Source organism: Phoenix dactylifera, chromosome 12 (assembly GCF_009389715.1).
Source record: "Phoenix dactylifera cultivar Barhee BC4 chromosome 12, palm_55x_up_171113_PBpolish2nd_filt_p, whole genome shotgun sequence".
Classification (NCBI taxonomy): domain Eukaryota; kingdom Viridiplantae; phylum Streptophyta; class Magnoliopsida; order Arecales; family Arecaceae; genus Phoenix; species Phoenix dactylifera.
In genome coordinates this window covers 1,815,982-1,832,856 of record NC_052403.1, presented here as the reverse complement: position 1 = coordinate 1,832,856, position 16,875 = coordinate 1,815,982, and the positions used below count along the sequence as shown (strand labels likewise).

The 16,875-nt window shown below is 37.1% G+C and overlaps 1 protein-coding gene across 1 annotated transcript; it reads left to right on the top strand.

The window, feature by feature from the left end:
- Positions 1-3,599: 3,599 nt before the first annotated feature.
- On the top strand, positions 3,600-16,031 carry LOC103709894 (external alternative NAD(P)H-ubiquinone oxidoreductase B2, mitochondrial-like). The gene is made up of 10 exons (XM_008795419.4): positions 3,600-3,947; positions 5,215-5,479; positions 6,182-6,388; positions 6,790-7,040; positions 8,913-9,129; positions 9,229-9,333; positions 10,033-10,305; positions 10,444-10,565; positions 15,322-15,441; positions 15,601-16,031. The coding sequence occupies exons 1-10, from the start codon at positions 3,856-3,858 to the stop codon at positions 15,686-15,688; spliced, it is 1,740 nt and encodes a 579-aa protein (XP_008793641.1). The 5' UTR covers positions 3,600-3,855; the 3' UTR covers positions 15,689-16,031.
- The last annotated feature ends 844 nt before the right edge of the window (positions 16,032-16,875 follow it).

Here is a 16,875-nt window from a genome sequence, read left to right as displayed (position 1 = left end):
CTCCCCTTTTGCCGCTCATCGCAACCTTGTACTCCCCTCCATCGCTCATTAGGCATGGAAATAGCAATGGAGACAGGCAATGTTGTTATAAGTGACCAAGGAAGAGAGTGGAAGAGAGGAAATGGGAGGGGAAGGGAAGTGATCAAGAGAAGAAATAAAAAAAAAATAAAACGGCACTGAAGTCTTGAAGGAAAAAACCATTAAACTTGCATCTTTGTCTTCTCCATTTATTCAAAGGAAGGAGTATTAGATGGATAAATTAACAAAACATTGTTTTGGAGAAAGATATGATAAGTTTACTCGATGTTTATATCTTATAATAGATACATTTCTTTGCTCTTTTAGTCGTACACTAGAGAGTAAATGCAGTGCAGATATTTACTTAAACATAGGTAATTTATACATCGGGAATGAGAAACTTCATGCGATGATGTCCATGGCAGCACATGAAAGCTATTTTGTTATTGTAAAAAAAACATTTAAACTAATATTCTTAATGTTGGAAATTTATTTTATCCGGAACTGCTATTACTTTATTTTATAGAAGTATTATAAAAAAATAATCTATTAGAATAAAATCAGAAGATTGTCTTTCGTGAAGTTAATAGGCCCGTGGATTGGGTGGCTACTTATATAGCCAGTCACTCGAGTAGTACCCTATGGGCTAAAGATGGAGATTTGCCCTCGACACTCTGAGGTATTTTGTTTTTTTTATTTTATTGAGTGCATCCGTACTCGTCTAGTATGATTCACCTGCCTTAGCAAAAAAAAAATGCTTGCCTGAATCGAAGCGTGTGATATACACTGTCCTAAAAACGTGATTCGCCCCCTATGTGTAGGTTTGCGGTGATCTCATCTCCAACTCCAAGGTACAACAATCCGACTCAGCCTGATCCTTCTCTAACGAGCACGATCGCCGAGGAGGTTTGGCTTGACCGACTTTTTCATATGCTCCCAAAAAGAATAAAAAATAAAAAGAAAGAAAAGATAGAAAGGGGAAGGTTGAAAAGTTGAAGAACTTTATCTATTGAAGAAACTCTAAGTAATGTTTAGGAAACATCGTATCTTTTCAGAAGCCAACGTTCTCTTCTGAAGTGTCACATCTCTTCTGAAAAAATGTGTCTTACAAAAAAGTATTTTAAAATATTTAAAACAATTAAAGGTTAGGAGATAAGAAAAATTTAAATCTTTTTTTAATTAAAACTCTAACAATCTCCTACAAAAGATTTGAATTTTTTTAAAAATTATATAGTAAAATATATGGGCAACTTATACTGTGCAATGGGTAAGGTATTCCATTGACTTGTATCTCACTTAGTGTTGATAGTATCTATCTCAAGGAACTATGGTGGATTAATTGGGTTCTTCCACTTATCATACACATAATACAGATTAATTGGGTCTTTATGCGGTTAGTGCTATTGAAAGGCCTTGTGCTTAGTACCTTAATTTTTTATGAGAAGTTTATTAGAGTAAGCCCAAACCCCTAGTCGTGGCCTACACAATACTTCTCATATAGATAAGTCCTCCAAGGATATTTGTGACCCAATACCTTGAAGATTTTCTATCTTGAATTTATTAAAAGTATAGCTCAACCATTCCAATATATATTTTTCACTTATAAGAGCACTCATCATAAAGATGAGAGGATATATACTCCAAAAAATATGCTCTGATATGATCACTCAATCAGTTTCGTTTTTACCATATTCAATTTTTTTTATTGGATCTCCAATCACAGAAGTTGGGTGTCCACTATCGGTAACCAAATAGTGGGCTTAAGCCCCACCCTCCTCGATGAATCTAGGACTCCATTTCTAGACAAACCCTTGGTTAAATGATCTGCCCAGTTTTTTCTCAAATTTAACAAATTCTAATAAAATAGCATTACTCTTTTTGAGTTATCTGACATATTTATGATAAATTCGGATATGCCGGTTCATCTTTTTATTGGTACTCTTTTGATTCGTAAGATTTTGAGTCAGATTATAGATTTTGAAATAAATACAATAAAAAACAATAATAACAGTAAAACTAAATTACTACATTAAAAAATATGATAAGTAACATTGTAATTTCTGTACATTGTTCAAAGCAACAGTATATATTTTAAGAACAGCTAATAATATGCACAACTTTTAAAGTAGTGGTAATTTCTACATAGCTTTTAAAAGTGCAATAGTTTTTTGCACAAATTATAAAGATGTAGAAAATTCTATACAAAAATTAAAGATAACAGAAAATAGATCGCAAAGAATTTAAAGCTGTAGAAAATCTGTACTGATTTTAAAACCGCAGTATTTTTTTATACAGATTTTTAATTTACAGAAAATTTTTGCATAGATTTTAAAATTGCAAAAAAAAATTCTGCAAATATTATAAATCAATAGAAAATTTTTGTACGGCTTGTAAAGTTGCAAAAAAAATTTTGTTTACACAATTTTCAAAGTAATATATTTTTTTAAAAGATTGTTTTTTTTTTGTGAAGATAAAAATATTTTCAGCTTTCTAATTCTATACAATTAAAATCAAATTTAGTCCTATGCAATTGAACTAAATTTGATAAACGATCAAATAGCAATATCTAGTGCAATCCAAGATCACGTTCTTAGACTGTTGAAAATTTACTTTGCTTAGAAACTATTATTACTTTATTTTATAGAAGTATTATAAAGAAATAATCTACTAGAATAAAATCAAAAAATTGAAAATAGCTTGGTTGGATTGAGGTGCGTGATATAGTTTAAAAACGTGATTTGTCCCTTATGTGTAGGTTTGCAGCGATCTCGTTCCTAAGGTACAATAACTCGGCTCAACTCGATCTTCTTCTAACGAGCACAATCGCTGGGAGGCTTGACTCCTTTAGATGTCTAAAAAAAATAAAAAATAAAAAGAAAAAAAAGATAGTAAGTTGAAAGTTGAAAAGTGGAAGAACTTTGTCTATGAAAGAAACTATTGGAAGATGGAGCACGGGTGAGAAAGAGAGAGTTTAAATTGAATTAGGATTGATACCGGAAGAGTCTATTTATAGACTCTATCCAAAGACCGAAAAGATGCGATGATTCCGAAAATGCGTAATGTTTCGGAAATAGCGTAGATACGTAATATTTCGAAACTACCGTATCTTTTCGGAAGCCAATGTTCACAACTTTCTGAAAGAGGCGTGTCCAAAAAAGTATTTTAAAATATTTAAGCAGAAGAATAGAAAAATAAGCGAATAAAAGAGAGAAAAAAAATGATTTTATTACTTTGTTCTGTCATATTCGAAATTATAAACACTTATGTATATGCTCCATATAAAGAAAATAATAATATAAGTTAATACATAATTATGTTAATAAAAAAATATTATGAATGATGCTGGTTATTATGAGATTTCTAAAATTATTGCTTCATAAATAATAAAAATATACAGAATCAATGCATTATATTCATGGAAAGCACTAATCCATGCATTATATTCATGGAAAGCACCAATAGCACGTGAGAGAACATGGCCGCACCGCAGCCACCGGCTCTCGGTCCGTCTTGTCTGCGCGAATCTTTTTAATATTTTGAAATCCACGGTCAAACATTCAAGCCTGGATCTGGCTGTCGCCTCCCTTCCTTCCACAAAGAGCGGAACGTACCCTCCCCTCAAAGAATACGGGAAGCGATGACTTTTTTGGTCGGCAAGTCCGACCAGCCCCCCTCATTTGAGGAATTTATCATATATTCTATAGCCTTTAAGAAAAAAATTAAATAATTTTGATCAAGAAAAAAGAAATATAAAGACCAGAGACCCAAAGATTTCTAAGCCGTCCACCTCTGTCTCTGTCTCTCTCTCTCTTTGTGAGATCTTTCTCGGTGCTCGGCATGAGGTTCTCGGCCTTCTTCTTTGACGGCGCCACCCGGGCCTTCCACCACCGCCCCAACTTCACGAAGCTCGTCGTCATCTTGGCCGCCAGGTCTTCTCTTCTTTACTCCTCCGTTTTGATCTGCTTTAAGCCTCCATTTCGTTTCAAAATCCGCTCTTCTTTGTTCAATCTGGTGGAATTTGGCTGGCAACTGAGCTCTTTTAGCTTTAGATCAACAAATAGCTTCTTATCTGCCTTTCCTAGATTTTTGGAACAAAAGAAGTTGTCTTTTTTGCACACTTGTGTTTCTTGTGCTTGTTCTGGTTATGGGTGTGTTGGATATGGGTGCTTTCTTTGTTGGTGAGCTCTACTGTTAAAATCTCCCATATCTTCTGTTACAGACGATTTTATGTACCATTTCTTTCGTTCTTTCAATGTATTGTGCATGATCCATATGATCCATTGTCAGAAACGATATTGAACCCATTTTTTTTAAAAGCAAAAAAACAAGGCAAAAATTAATTGAGATTGTTATCAGTCAAATGTTTGGCGAGTTTCACTTTTTGTTCCCTTATCGTTATTATTATGATTAGGTTGATTTGCAAGAATAATCTTTAGTGTTGTCCAGATTGCAGTAATGGCTTGTTTTAATTCCCTAACTTCTTATTGGTTGCAAAGAACCCTTGGATCATGAAAAAAATTGACAAGTTCTCCGTATGGTACGTAGTGGATTCGAGCATGTGAAGGATTTTTTTTTCTTTTCTTTTTCAGTCTTCTCACATAGTTGCATTAGTTAAGAGAAGCCTTGTAATTGTTATAAATAATCGGTTCCTATACCTGGTACCACTTGTTAAATGACCAGTGCCGCTGGTAACCTGGCAGGTTCTGGACCATCTCTTTCTAATGCATGGGCTGTTGAAGGAAAGAACAGATGTGCCAAAGCAAAAGTCTATAAGCAGTGAAGGATCCAATCATAATTTAACAAAAGTGGGATTTAAATCATTCATTCATTGTTTTTTAAAATACAATGATCTGCAACCAGCTGAGCCTTAATCCCCGTCTGTCACAAAAGTAACAAGGCATTTGGACCAAAATGATCTGCTTACACTGCATTGTGTCGCTGTGCCTCATTCACAGCGAATATATATGTATGTATATGCAAGCACACACATATGTATGTATATCCATATGTATAGATAATTATGTATGTATGTCTGTATGTATGTATGAATGTCTTGTATCATTCTGATTCATTTTTCTATTTATTGCCTTATGTGTTATTCTAATCTATATGAGTTCCTGACAATTCAAAAGCTTATTTACATTGCTGATGCCATCATTATGTTCTAAATTGTGGCTTATGCTTCCTAACTTGCAGTGGCGGAGGTCTTGTGGCTTATGCTGACTCAAAATCAGACCATGCCATTGAATCATCTGAAGTAGCACCCAAGAAAAAGGTGGTAGTTCTTGGTACTGGTTGGGCTGGCACAACTTTCTTGAAAAACCTAGATAGCTCATTGTATGATGTACAAGTGGTGTCACCTCGTAACTACTTTGCATTTACCCCTTTGTTACCTAGCGTCACATGTGGAACAGTTGAACCACGCAGCATTGTTGAGCCAATTCGCAAAATAATAAAAAAGGTACAAATTGGCATGTTATTTCCATTGAGTAATGCTCTTTTTTTTACCTTTTTGAAAAATAGGGAATTGTTACTGCTATAGATTTTCATTTATAGTACTCTTTTTTTTCTTCAAAAAATATTTTTATTTTTTTGTATTTTAATTTGGAAATGAGTGGTATTCTATGATGGCTTATGAGGATGAGCGAAAATTTTCTATTAATTCATTAAATGTATAATGATTCCTTAAAAAAATGAGAGGCTGGCAATAACAGATTCTTATGATGCTTAAAGTACAAGAATGGAATTAGTATGACAAGAATGGTAGCTTCATATACCTCGTAAAACTATCAAGTTGTTAAGGCAGAGTTGATTTCCAGCTTAACACATGCGTGAATCTTAAACAAGGCATCTCTCTTGATATTTGTGAAAATAATATGATCTGCCTCTGTAGATAAATTTGACAAATAAAAGATGAATGAAGAAAAATGATAAGAAAAATAATGAGAAGACTCCGATGGCGAGAGTTAACTTAAGGTAGTAACTTTCTCCCCATGATCTTGATGTGATATTCTTGTTTAGATATATTTTTGTCAGTCTCATCTATCTTGCTTAGTTTCCATCTATTACCAGAGGCTAATGTGTTTGATGTATTGCTCAATAAATAATTTGGTCCTGTCAGTGAAGTAGCACTCACCCTGTTCTCCAATTACTGCGTTTGCAGAAAGGAGGAGAAATAAAATTTTGGGAAGCTGAGTGTTTCAAAATTGATCCAACAAACAAAAAAGTCCATTGTCGATCTAATATTGGCACAAATTTGGATGGAAATGGTGAATTTCTTCTCGATTATGACTATCTGGTGATATCAATTGGAGCCAGAGCAAATACATTTAACACACCTGGTGTGGTCGAACATTGTCACTTTCTGAAGGTACATTTACTTTCATCGTGATAGAAGTCCTAATGTCAGTGCAGTTTACTTGTCAAGACAGCATGCATGTTAGGTATTTTTATCATAATTACAGCAGATGCAAATTTTTAATCTTATTTGCTTGAGGTACAAGTCTGGCTGTTTTCACCACACTACCAGATTCATGCAGCAGAGTCTTATTGCTGTATGATCCTGATACATGAGGTTTCGTGTAAACTTTCTCACCACATGTATGCCCTTCAGTAGTTGCGTAACTTTTTGACAGATTCTTGCTAGTTTTCAGCATCCATTTTCAATATTCTTTCAAATGATGCTTTTAAAAAAGTTGATTGTTATATTTGTTGATTGCATGATTGCACGCTTCTTGTGAGGTTCGTCTGACCAATAGTAGCTATGTGCAGGAAATAGAGGACGCTCAGAAAATTCGTAGGAGTGTGATGAACTGTTTTGAGAGGGCCAGTCTTCCAAACCTTGATGAAGAAGAGAGGAAGAGGATTCTTCATTTTGTTATTGTTGGTGGTGGTCCAACTGGTGTTGAATTTGCTGCAGAGTTACATGATTTTGTCTCCGAAGATTTGCGTAAGTTATATCCTACTGTTCGAGACCTGGTGAAGATATCAGTTATCGAAGCTGGAGAGCATATCTTGACCATGTAAGGCAGCATTTGATTTTTTCTTGGTTCTCATTTATTTCCCTGATTTGTCTATATTTGTGAGTTTGAAATTGAATAGTGCGAAATCAGAACTCCTTCATCACACTATTTGTGGTTTTGTACATAATTCACCATGTTCAACCTTATCAGGTTCTGATGTTATCAACATTCATGTTAGCTAGCATCTAGACACCTACCAAAGGCTTGTGGCAAGTAAAGACATATTATACAAGCTATACAACAGTTATTATTCTAGTTGATTCTAAATCCAATTCTGTGCCATACAAAAGGTGTCTTTGGACGCTTTTCCAAGCATGGCAATTTATGAGCAAAATTTACAATTTCTGATTTGATAATACCTGGTGCTTGGTTGACAATTAAATTTCATCGAAGCTCTAAAACCAATTGCAAATCTTTTGAGTAGAATTTTCCAGATTCAAGTTCTTCTCTCCTTGTTAGCTTATGTTTTTCCTTTTTTCAATATTTTTTCATTTCTTAAGATACTCTATTTAAGGGTGACTCGGCCACGGTTATCAGGTGGATCCAGAGGTGGGAGACGGCTGATGGTACAGACCACCCATTGATCCGTGATATACGGATGATGATGGGAGATGGGAGGGCTTTTTTGGTTAAGCATGTATTTAGGGAAGCTAATGGGGCGGCCGACTGGGTGGCGACCTATGCGGCCCACCACTCAGGGTACACTCTGTGGGGAGGGGAGGGGGAGCTTCCACAGGCTCTCCGTGAGTTGTTGTATTTTGACCTTCTTGGATGTATTCGTACACGTATTGTATGAAATATCCGTTTCAGCAAAAAAAAAAAAAAATACTCTATTTAATAAAATCACAACTCTTCAATTGAAGGAATCAGTTAGAGAAAAGACAGATGTAAGTTTTTGAAATTAAGAACTTCCAAATCATGGTATGCTGAACCTGTGAGGATCCGTGTGGGCGTGTGTTTAGTCCCACATCGGTTATTCGCTGGGTAGATCTTGGGTACTTATACAGGATCAAGGAACCCAAACAATACCTTCCGGCTAGCTATTTTGGATGAGGTCCTAGGTTGTTACAAATGGTATCAGAGCGGACCCGGCCTATAACTTATGTGGACTATGGGACACTGCAGCACGGATCCATTGGGGTTGACCACGGATCGATCGTGGTGTTTATGATTAGATTTGAATGGATTTGAACCCTTAGCCTAACGAGCACATCGGGGCTTGAACGGGGGGAGTATGTGAGGATCCGTGCGGGCGTGTGTTTAGTCTCACATCGGTTATTCGCTGGGTAGATTTTGGGTATTTATACAGGATCAAGGAACCCAAACAATACCTTCCGGCTAGCCATTTTGGGTGAGGTCCTGGGTTGTTATAGAACCGGCCCGTACCGGCCGGTTCAGCACGTACTGGATTGGTCTGGTCCTTAATCGGTCCGGTACCATGGTGGGGGCCGGAATCGAGCGGTACGGAGGGCTTACTAGTACGAACCGAACCGGTTTCCACCAGTACAAGCACGGTACCGCCTTGTACCAGTGCGAACTGGACCAATTTTCACCGATACGCCTGCAGTTTGCCATAGCGCCGTGAGCCGTGGCCTTTTTGACCCGTGCAGTAGCCGAAATCCGTCTGAACCAGTGGTACCGGTTCGGTATGGCCCAAACTGGTACCGAACCGGTCCGGTAGGCCACCGATATGCTTACCGGTACCGGTTTGGCAGACATTGCTCCAAATATAACCAAAAATAGATTTATCTAAATTTATTATCTTTCATCTTCATGTTATTTATTTGCAAATTGCCTCTTCTATGTAACTCTCCTTTTCTTCCCTGTCCTACCTTCTGTAAGTTGTATGTGCATTATGGTTGTATCATGCAGGTTTGACAGAAGGGTCACTAAATTTGCTGTGGAGAAGTTCCAAAGAGAAGGCATCGAAGTGAAAACAGGATTTAAGGTTGTGGAGGTGTCGGATAACAACATCACAATGACAAATGCATCGACTGGAAAAATGTCTGTACCATATGGAATGGCTGTCTGGTCTACTGGTATTGGAACACGCCCTGTCATAATGGATTTTATGAAACAAATTGATCAGGTTAATTGATTCTAGCTTATGGTCACCATTTTCTAAAATATGATTTCTGTAAATTTGTAGATCTTTTAATTTATATTTAATTCTTTCCCAAATGCACAGGTTAACAGGCGTGTATTAGCAACTGATGAGTGGCTGAGAGTCTCTGAATGCGATGGTGTATATGCTCTTGGTGATTGTGCCACCATAGGTCAGCGAAAAGTCATGGTATGTGAAACTTTGCTTATTGATCTTATGTCTTGTTTCACTAAAGGTGCTGACTATTAGTAAGAGGGACATAGTACATGAAGTGGATTAGTACCCTGGAATGTTACATGTTTACATAGATAAATACATAGTTATGTAGATTGTCGATTTAGAATCTTGTCCTATTTGTTCAAATAACATTAATTTTGACCTACAATGTAAAGTGTAAACTGCCTTACAATATCAGTTGCCTCGAAGGTTCCTTACCCATTCATTAAATGGACAAAAAATTGTGGCACTGAAAGAGCTAAAGGATGACAATATGCGATGGCTAATGTAAATTAAGGATAAGTTTGGTCTTGATTGCCATTCTGATTGTCAACTTGAGCATCCATTGCTAATGGCTTAAAACTTAAATTGTCAAGCTGCTATTTCGCAGTTTAAGGTTTAAACTAGTTTATCCTGTTCAGTTTTAATCTGCAGAATAACTTCATGAAACCTATGAGTAGCTCTCCATTCTCAGCTAGTGAGAATATCAAACAGGTACTCATAGCAAGTGATCATGTACAACTGCTCTGAGAACTAACAATGAGACTTCATGCAGGTTTCACATGTTTCATTTAACTAGACATCATGATGAGAGTATCAATTAGCAGTCAACTAAAATTGCAATTTGACCAGTGTGGTTTATTAATATGCTTCATGGCTTTGTGCTTTCAGGAAGATATATCATCAATCTTTAAGGTTGCAGACAAAAACCATTCTGGAACTTTAACTGTAAAAGAAATCCAAGATGTTTTAGATGATATTTGCATAAGGTACCCTCAGGTGGAACTCTACTTGAAAAGCAAGCAAATGAGTGACATAGTTGATTTAATTAAGGATTCCAGAGGTGATGTTCAGAAGGAATCTGTAGAGCTGGACATAGAAGAGTTCAAAAAAGCTCTTGCAAATGTAGATTCACAGGTCAAAAATCTTCCAGCAACAGCTCAGGTAATCTTTTATAATCTAGAGTTTGAGTAATTGATTTATATAAATCTGACATAACTAAGGAATGAAAGTTTTATAATTTATCCAATTTTTGTATGCTGGCTGACATCATCCTTAATGCTCTTCATTAAAATGTACCAGGTTGCTGCACAACAAGGTAATTATCTTGCTCAATGTTTTAACAAAATGAAGGACGCTGATGAGAATCCTGAAGGTCCACTGCGCATGAGAGAATCAGGCCGTCATCGCTTTCGTCCCTTCAGGTATCTATTCTAGTTCATGGTTCTCTCTCTCTCTCTCTTGTGTTTTTCTTTTTTATCTTTTTTAGGTTGCTTCATGAACTTCAATCAGTATGGATGGCAGATGTATGATCTTATACAATTGTTTTCCTGTTTTTGTCTTACTGACCCTATGTCTGTTTGCAACTTTATAAATATTAAAAGCGTGCATTGGATGGTCACAGTTTGGTTATAAAAAATTAATTATTATTCTTTGATGGATCTTAGACCTCTAGTATGTTCATTCGATGTCACCTACTCTAATTATCATAGTACCATGAAAGACTGTACGCAATGGACCAGGCAATGGTTAAATTATGACTTCCAGATGGCACTTATAGTAGCGTGCAAAGGAATAGTTTAATTGGGCGGTGCAAGATGGTTTGCATTAGATGCCTGCAATAATTTAGTTATAAATGGAAGAGAAAGCATGTATTTGGTGCTTCTATTGGTGTAAGTATTCATCACTTGTTTTTTTGGAAGTTCTAATGAATTGATGAAAGGTATAAAGTTTATGAATGGTAACTATGTAACCATGAAGACCCTAATAGAGAACCATTTTACACCAAGGAGTAAAATGAAGATATACTATAATACTTTATTCTCCAATCATCCTCTCCCCTTACCTTTAACTTAAACTCCATTTCTCTCTCTCTCTTTCTCCCCCTCTCTCCTTCTCTCTCTCTAACGAATTGGTATCAGAGCTACCACGACCCATCGAGGTTGTTGATAATATAGAGGCGGTAACAGAGTTGTGATGATCTTACAAGATTGACAGTAATAAAGAGATCTGTTCAAAGATTATGAAGGCTTTAAGTACCGGGTTTCCGGCAAAGGAGAAAGTGAAATTGACTTGGAGAAGCAAAGGCAACACCATTGCCAAGTTTTGGGGTGAATAAAATAGATAAAGAAAACAATGATTGTCAATTATGAGCCAATTTGAAAAGAGAATGGAGAAATAGTAATTCTGTTAAGAAAATCAGGATATTCTAACCTTGCTTTCAAGTGCTAGCTTTTGCTAGGCAAGTACTAGCACCTGGCAGGGGTCAACATGGCACCTAGTGAAACTTCATTTAATATATTTAATTAAAAAGGTGTCCATCCTTTCTCTTGATCCTTTTTTTTCTCAGCACAAAACAGGTCAATGCCTACATATCATGTTACATGTCATGCTAGCCATTGGCTAGCAAGCCATGTGACACTAGTGTTTAAATTGGTTCTAATGATTTACATTGGAGCGATCAAACTCGCATATTCTAGATTGTAAATTATGGGATGTTGCATGGAAGCTAGAAAGTTGCATGCCAAGGAAAATTCAAGGAAGAAAGGAAGAGAAAACACTAAATAACTTTGTGAATCACCAAACCAATTGCAGGAAAAGATTTAGTTAGTCTTTTCTTGTCACGAGAGTGAAACATCACTGTAAAATTTTCAGTTGGAAATCTTGGATGCTGATGAATTCTTGGAAGAAAATATCAAAGATGGTGAAATTGAAGGAGATGACTTTGAATGCAGAGTTTGATGAAAGGATGCGGAATTGCAGACTGAAAGGATGCGGAATTGCAGACTGAAAGGATGCGGAGTTTGATGAAAGGGATGGGAAGCAGGAAAATGAAGGGAAGGGTTATTTAATTATAGGAGAAAATTGAAAAGTTAGAAGAAATAAAAAATGCACAAGGTGAAAAAATCGCAGAGGCAAAGGATGGTAAATCAAGATTAGAAATTTTAGTGAAAGTTATAAGGGCAAATATGATAAGCAAATTGAAAAGGCAACAATTTTTGAAATTATGATTTAGATTTCTAAGATTAATATTTAAAATGATTGACAATTTGAAAACTCAAATTCTTTGAGGATAAATATTAGGTACGCATGGAAACTTCTTTTTTCCCCTCTGAACAAGAGAAGCAGGCACTAAGACATTAAGCATATATATGAAGAAGAATAAAGTGCATTTTAAGTGAAATCATTGTTCGAGCAAACAAATATCTTTTGAGAATCCCTTCAAGTCAACGAAAATGGAATGGAGATTGTCGTATATAGAAGTGTTGTAAATTCCATGAGGCGGAGGAAAGGCAAAGCTGACATTTCTACCATGCCCCTCAAGATTGACATTTTCGAGAGGCTTACAAAGAATGCTCATAATGACAGCTGGATTCCTTTTTTGGTGGAGGGGTGGGGGTTCTGTTGGAAACAAAACCAAATTTAGTATTCATTGAAGAATGAATTGCATTCATCCATTGATTTAGAAATTAAATTGAGAAAGTCCTCTTCCTTCCTCTTTGTCTCAACTTGATTTTTAAATGTTTTATCCCAGACCTAGATACTGAGGACACATTAACCATCTTGGTTATCTTAGCTTCCTCAAATCCTTCCTCATGGCTTGCAACTTGGTAATTTTGAGCCCTTTTCCCCCCAAAATTAGCACCATCCCAAATTCCCAATACTAAATATACCCTCTCTCCGTTATACTTGCTTTTGGTCTTTTGTACTTTCTGCAGTTGGCTATACTAGTTTCGATCATGGGATTTTCTATCAGCTTGCATCTTTTCCTTCTGTTTTGTGCCCAAGTATGAATATTATTAACTACTTATTTTTAGTTTAATTAGTACAAATTGAAGCTTGCCATTTTCTTTTTTTTTCTTTTACCTTTTGATTTCAGTAATGGTACTTTTTCGTTTTGATCCCTTGTTTATATACTTCAGATATGAATGTGATTCCCTATGTCGAGCCTTGCCTACTTACCTTTTTCTGTAAACTCTTACCAAGTCAAATGGATTTTTTAAAGGTTACTTTCTACTTTTCTAGTATCATGATGTTAAAGCACATGATCAAAAAGGCATTTGTTCCTCCCATCTGGTCTTTAGGTTCTTTGGTTGGATATTCTATTGCTCAATCCTCTCAAGTCATTGGGAGTTCCTGAACTTTAATGTTGCTAATATGACTTGCCCATCTCTGTGGAATAAGGCTTGCAATCTAAGTTCTTCACCTCGTAATTTCAAAAGACAATAATAATTAGGGCTTACCATCTGGTTCATATCATGTGAACTTCTGCAGAAGCAATTTCTTTCTTTTTCTTTCTTCTCAAAACATCCTTGTGTCATCACAGTGGACCTCAACTACCAATTCTCCGATTGAATAATGGAAAAACATATTATGCAAGATGTTTGGAAATAACAAAATCCTGCACTTTTTTCTTCTTTAATGTGTACTACTTTGATTGCATAGAGCTTTGGCTCATGTTTGAATGATGGCCAACCTGCATATGGTCAGCATGTGGACTTTGCTAAACTATCATTGTGATTGTTTTACTGAACTAAATATAGCTGTAGGTTGCTGCTGTATAATAGGCTGTCAGGCCACTATATGTGATAGTTGTCTCCTGTCCTCAGATACCCCAGTTTGTGATTTACGAGTTTTCAGGCTAAATCTAGTTAGTAGCTAGCCAAATTATAGGTTTCTTGATATCTACCGGCGCAATTGAGAAGTTGCAGAATGGCTGACACTGGCTCCCAGACTAATTGCTGCTGGACTAACCAACCAGAACGGTGGATTTGTCGCAGATGGGTTAAGCCAGAAAGTTAATAATAAACATTGCAAATTTTAGGTTTTAGTTCACAAAATTGCTAATTACTGAACAATTCTCATGGATAACGTATATCAAATAGGATTAGAGCCTAAGTAATTGCATTTAAGAATGAAGGGCCATTTTTCCTAGGTGTCTGGCCTCAATAGGTGGCTTACGCCCTGTTCCCTGTGGATGTTTACAAGGTTGTTTACTGGTTTAGTAGCCAACATCAAAGAACTAATGGATTGATCAACTGTGCTTTTATGATTGTCCTGTCTGGGGATAATGATCCTAACCTCATCTTTTTTGGGTGTGCTTACTGATATCCATTCCTTGCCCTTGCCGAGTGTGTTATGTTAATGCTCATCTATTTTTATCCTTATCTCTCCTGTTGGACTCTTGTCTTGCATCCTTATATAAAGATTAACTTCTCTCACTGGGTGACACCGAAAAATACATTGGGGTATTCATCATGAGAGTCAGATGGACCTCCATCGATGCCCCAGATTGCTAGCAACATGTGACACTCTCTTCGCTTTTGTGGTTGAGGCTATAACAAACAGTGGGATGTTCTACCTCCTCATCAACGTGACAGGAGCCACTTAAGTTCCTTGTTCTGCCTATCCAAGAAACCTGCCCTAAGCAACATAAATAAAATTGTAGTTACCTGTTATCCAAATGCTCAGAAAAAAAATAAACTATGATCTAATAGCATCTATAAAAAAAATTGTAAAAGAAACGACTTTGTTCTATGTTCCCTCATTGTTCTCTAGCATTTACATTTTAAATCTAATGGAGTTGTAACACAATGTAAAATATAGATGTGAAAAATCCTAGGAGTTCAAGGAATCTTGCAAGCTGTAAGTATTTCTACCACATTTGGGATTTTATTTAGAAACTGGAAAAGAAACAAGGAAATCTTGAAGACTTCCTTCTCAAGTTTCCAAGTGCTTTATTTAGTTTTATTGGAGTCAGAGAGAAAAATAAAGAGAGAGAGAGAGAGAGACAGAAGCCTGTCATACTATGCATGTATATGTAGGAGTCTGTGAAAGGCATATGCTGTTGTTTTTCTTTTAATGTAAAACTGCTGCATTTTCTCCTTTGTCATGCTACAAAACTACCTATATCTTTCCTTTTCTGTGTGATACATTCTTATGATCTGTTTGTAATCCAAGGTATAGGCATTTTGGGCAATTTGCCCCATTGGGTGGAGAACAAACGGCTGCACAACTGCCAGGAGATTGGATCTCTATAGGCCACAGTAGCCAGTGGCTCTGGTATTCTGTGTATGCAAGGTACATGCTTTGTTTTCTTTTAATTAATATGTCTGTGATACTTGAAAACTTTAATGTATTGATTTTACTACTCATTTTCCTTGAGATTTTGATTATGGCCTAAACTGTGTTTTTAATTATAATCTGGTCCTTATTCTTGCTGCTTCTTTTCAAATCCAGCAAGCAAGTCAGTTGGCGCACAAGGGCATTGGTAATTTCTGATTGGATGAGGCGATTCATTTTCGGGAGGGACTCGAGTTGCATATAATTTGGCAAGAAAGGCCAAAACTTGTAAAGAAAGCTTTGGCTAAAGATTCCGCAAACTACACAAAAATCAGATCCTGAATTCATCTAAATTGCTTTTCAATTTCTTGAGACCACAAGCAAGCTCTTGTTGGCAATTTTGAGTATAGCTATTCTTGTTGTATGTCAGAATAAAAAACGAAGTGTTGTTTGAGGATTGTATCCTCTTTCATTTTTCCTGTTACATTATTTACTCTGAGACTACCCATTCTTGATAAGTTTTCGTGCGCAATCTCTTGCTGTACATTGTTGACATATTCCCTTTTTGTGTATTATGGATACTTTTATTAGGACCAGTGGCTTGGTCATCCAATTTCAGAAGCCAGACAGGAAAATATATTAGCATACTGTTGCATATGCTTCAGAAGTCAGAACATAATTGACTGTTAGCCATTATAATGTGATGCAAGTAGTTTCATTTTTCTGGAAAAATTGAAAATTGAAGTATTTATAATACGAACACCACGTCATCATGAATTCAGGTATGTTGGAATAGTGCGATCAGATCTAGAACATGGGAAATTTGCTTCAGTAGAAGACCTGCTTGATATTTGCATGATTGTTGGTCATTTAAGGTGGCTGTTGTGGGGACGGCCTTTGGCCGGAGCCTCACACAACAGCATAGCCCACATTAAGCTAGCAGAGAAAGAGGACTACGTTCCTCCCGAGATATTGTCCGCTTTGGGCGCTCCGGCCCGCGCGTCCAGCGCAGACGGGGAGAGACCACTGCCCTTTGGGCGCTCCGGCCCGCACGTCCAGCGCAAACGGGGGGAGACCACTGCCCTCACGGTTTTGCCCTTCAAAAGGCGCCTCGAGAGGAAAGGATTTCCATCCCCCATTTAAGGCACAGAACCTTTCCGCTACTAGCCGATGTGGGACTAAATTCAAGGCCCCCTCCCCCCCCGCAACATAGCCCCCCAGTGGGAAGGTTCTTGAGCCTCCGCAGTCCTGAGGGGTAGTCAACGGTGGGAGGAGGCGCCCCCTACCTGGCGCGCCATCTGTTGCGGGGACGGCCTTTGGCCGGAGCCTCACACAACAGCATAGCCCACATTAAGCTAGCAGAGAAAGAGGACTGCGTTCCTCCCGAGGTATTGTCCGCTTTGGGCGCTCCGGCCCGCGCGTCCAGCGCAGACGGGGGGAGACCACTGCCCT

Bases quoted from the DNA above. Each gene is read 5' to 3' on its own strand.
- LOC103709894 (XM_008795419.4), top strand. From the start codon at position 3,856: ATGAGGTTCTCGGCCTTCTTCTTTGACGGCGCCACCCGGGCCTTCCAC. The intron at 5,480-6,181 runs GTACAAATTGGC...CTGCGTTTGCAG, and splicing joins TTCGCAAAATAATAAAAAAG to AAAGGAGGAGAAATAAAATT. The intron at 15,442-15,600 runs GTACATGCTTTG...TTTCAAATCCAG, and splicing joins TGGTATTCTGTGTATGCAAG to CAAGCAAGTCAGTTGGCGCA.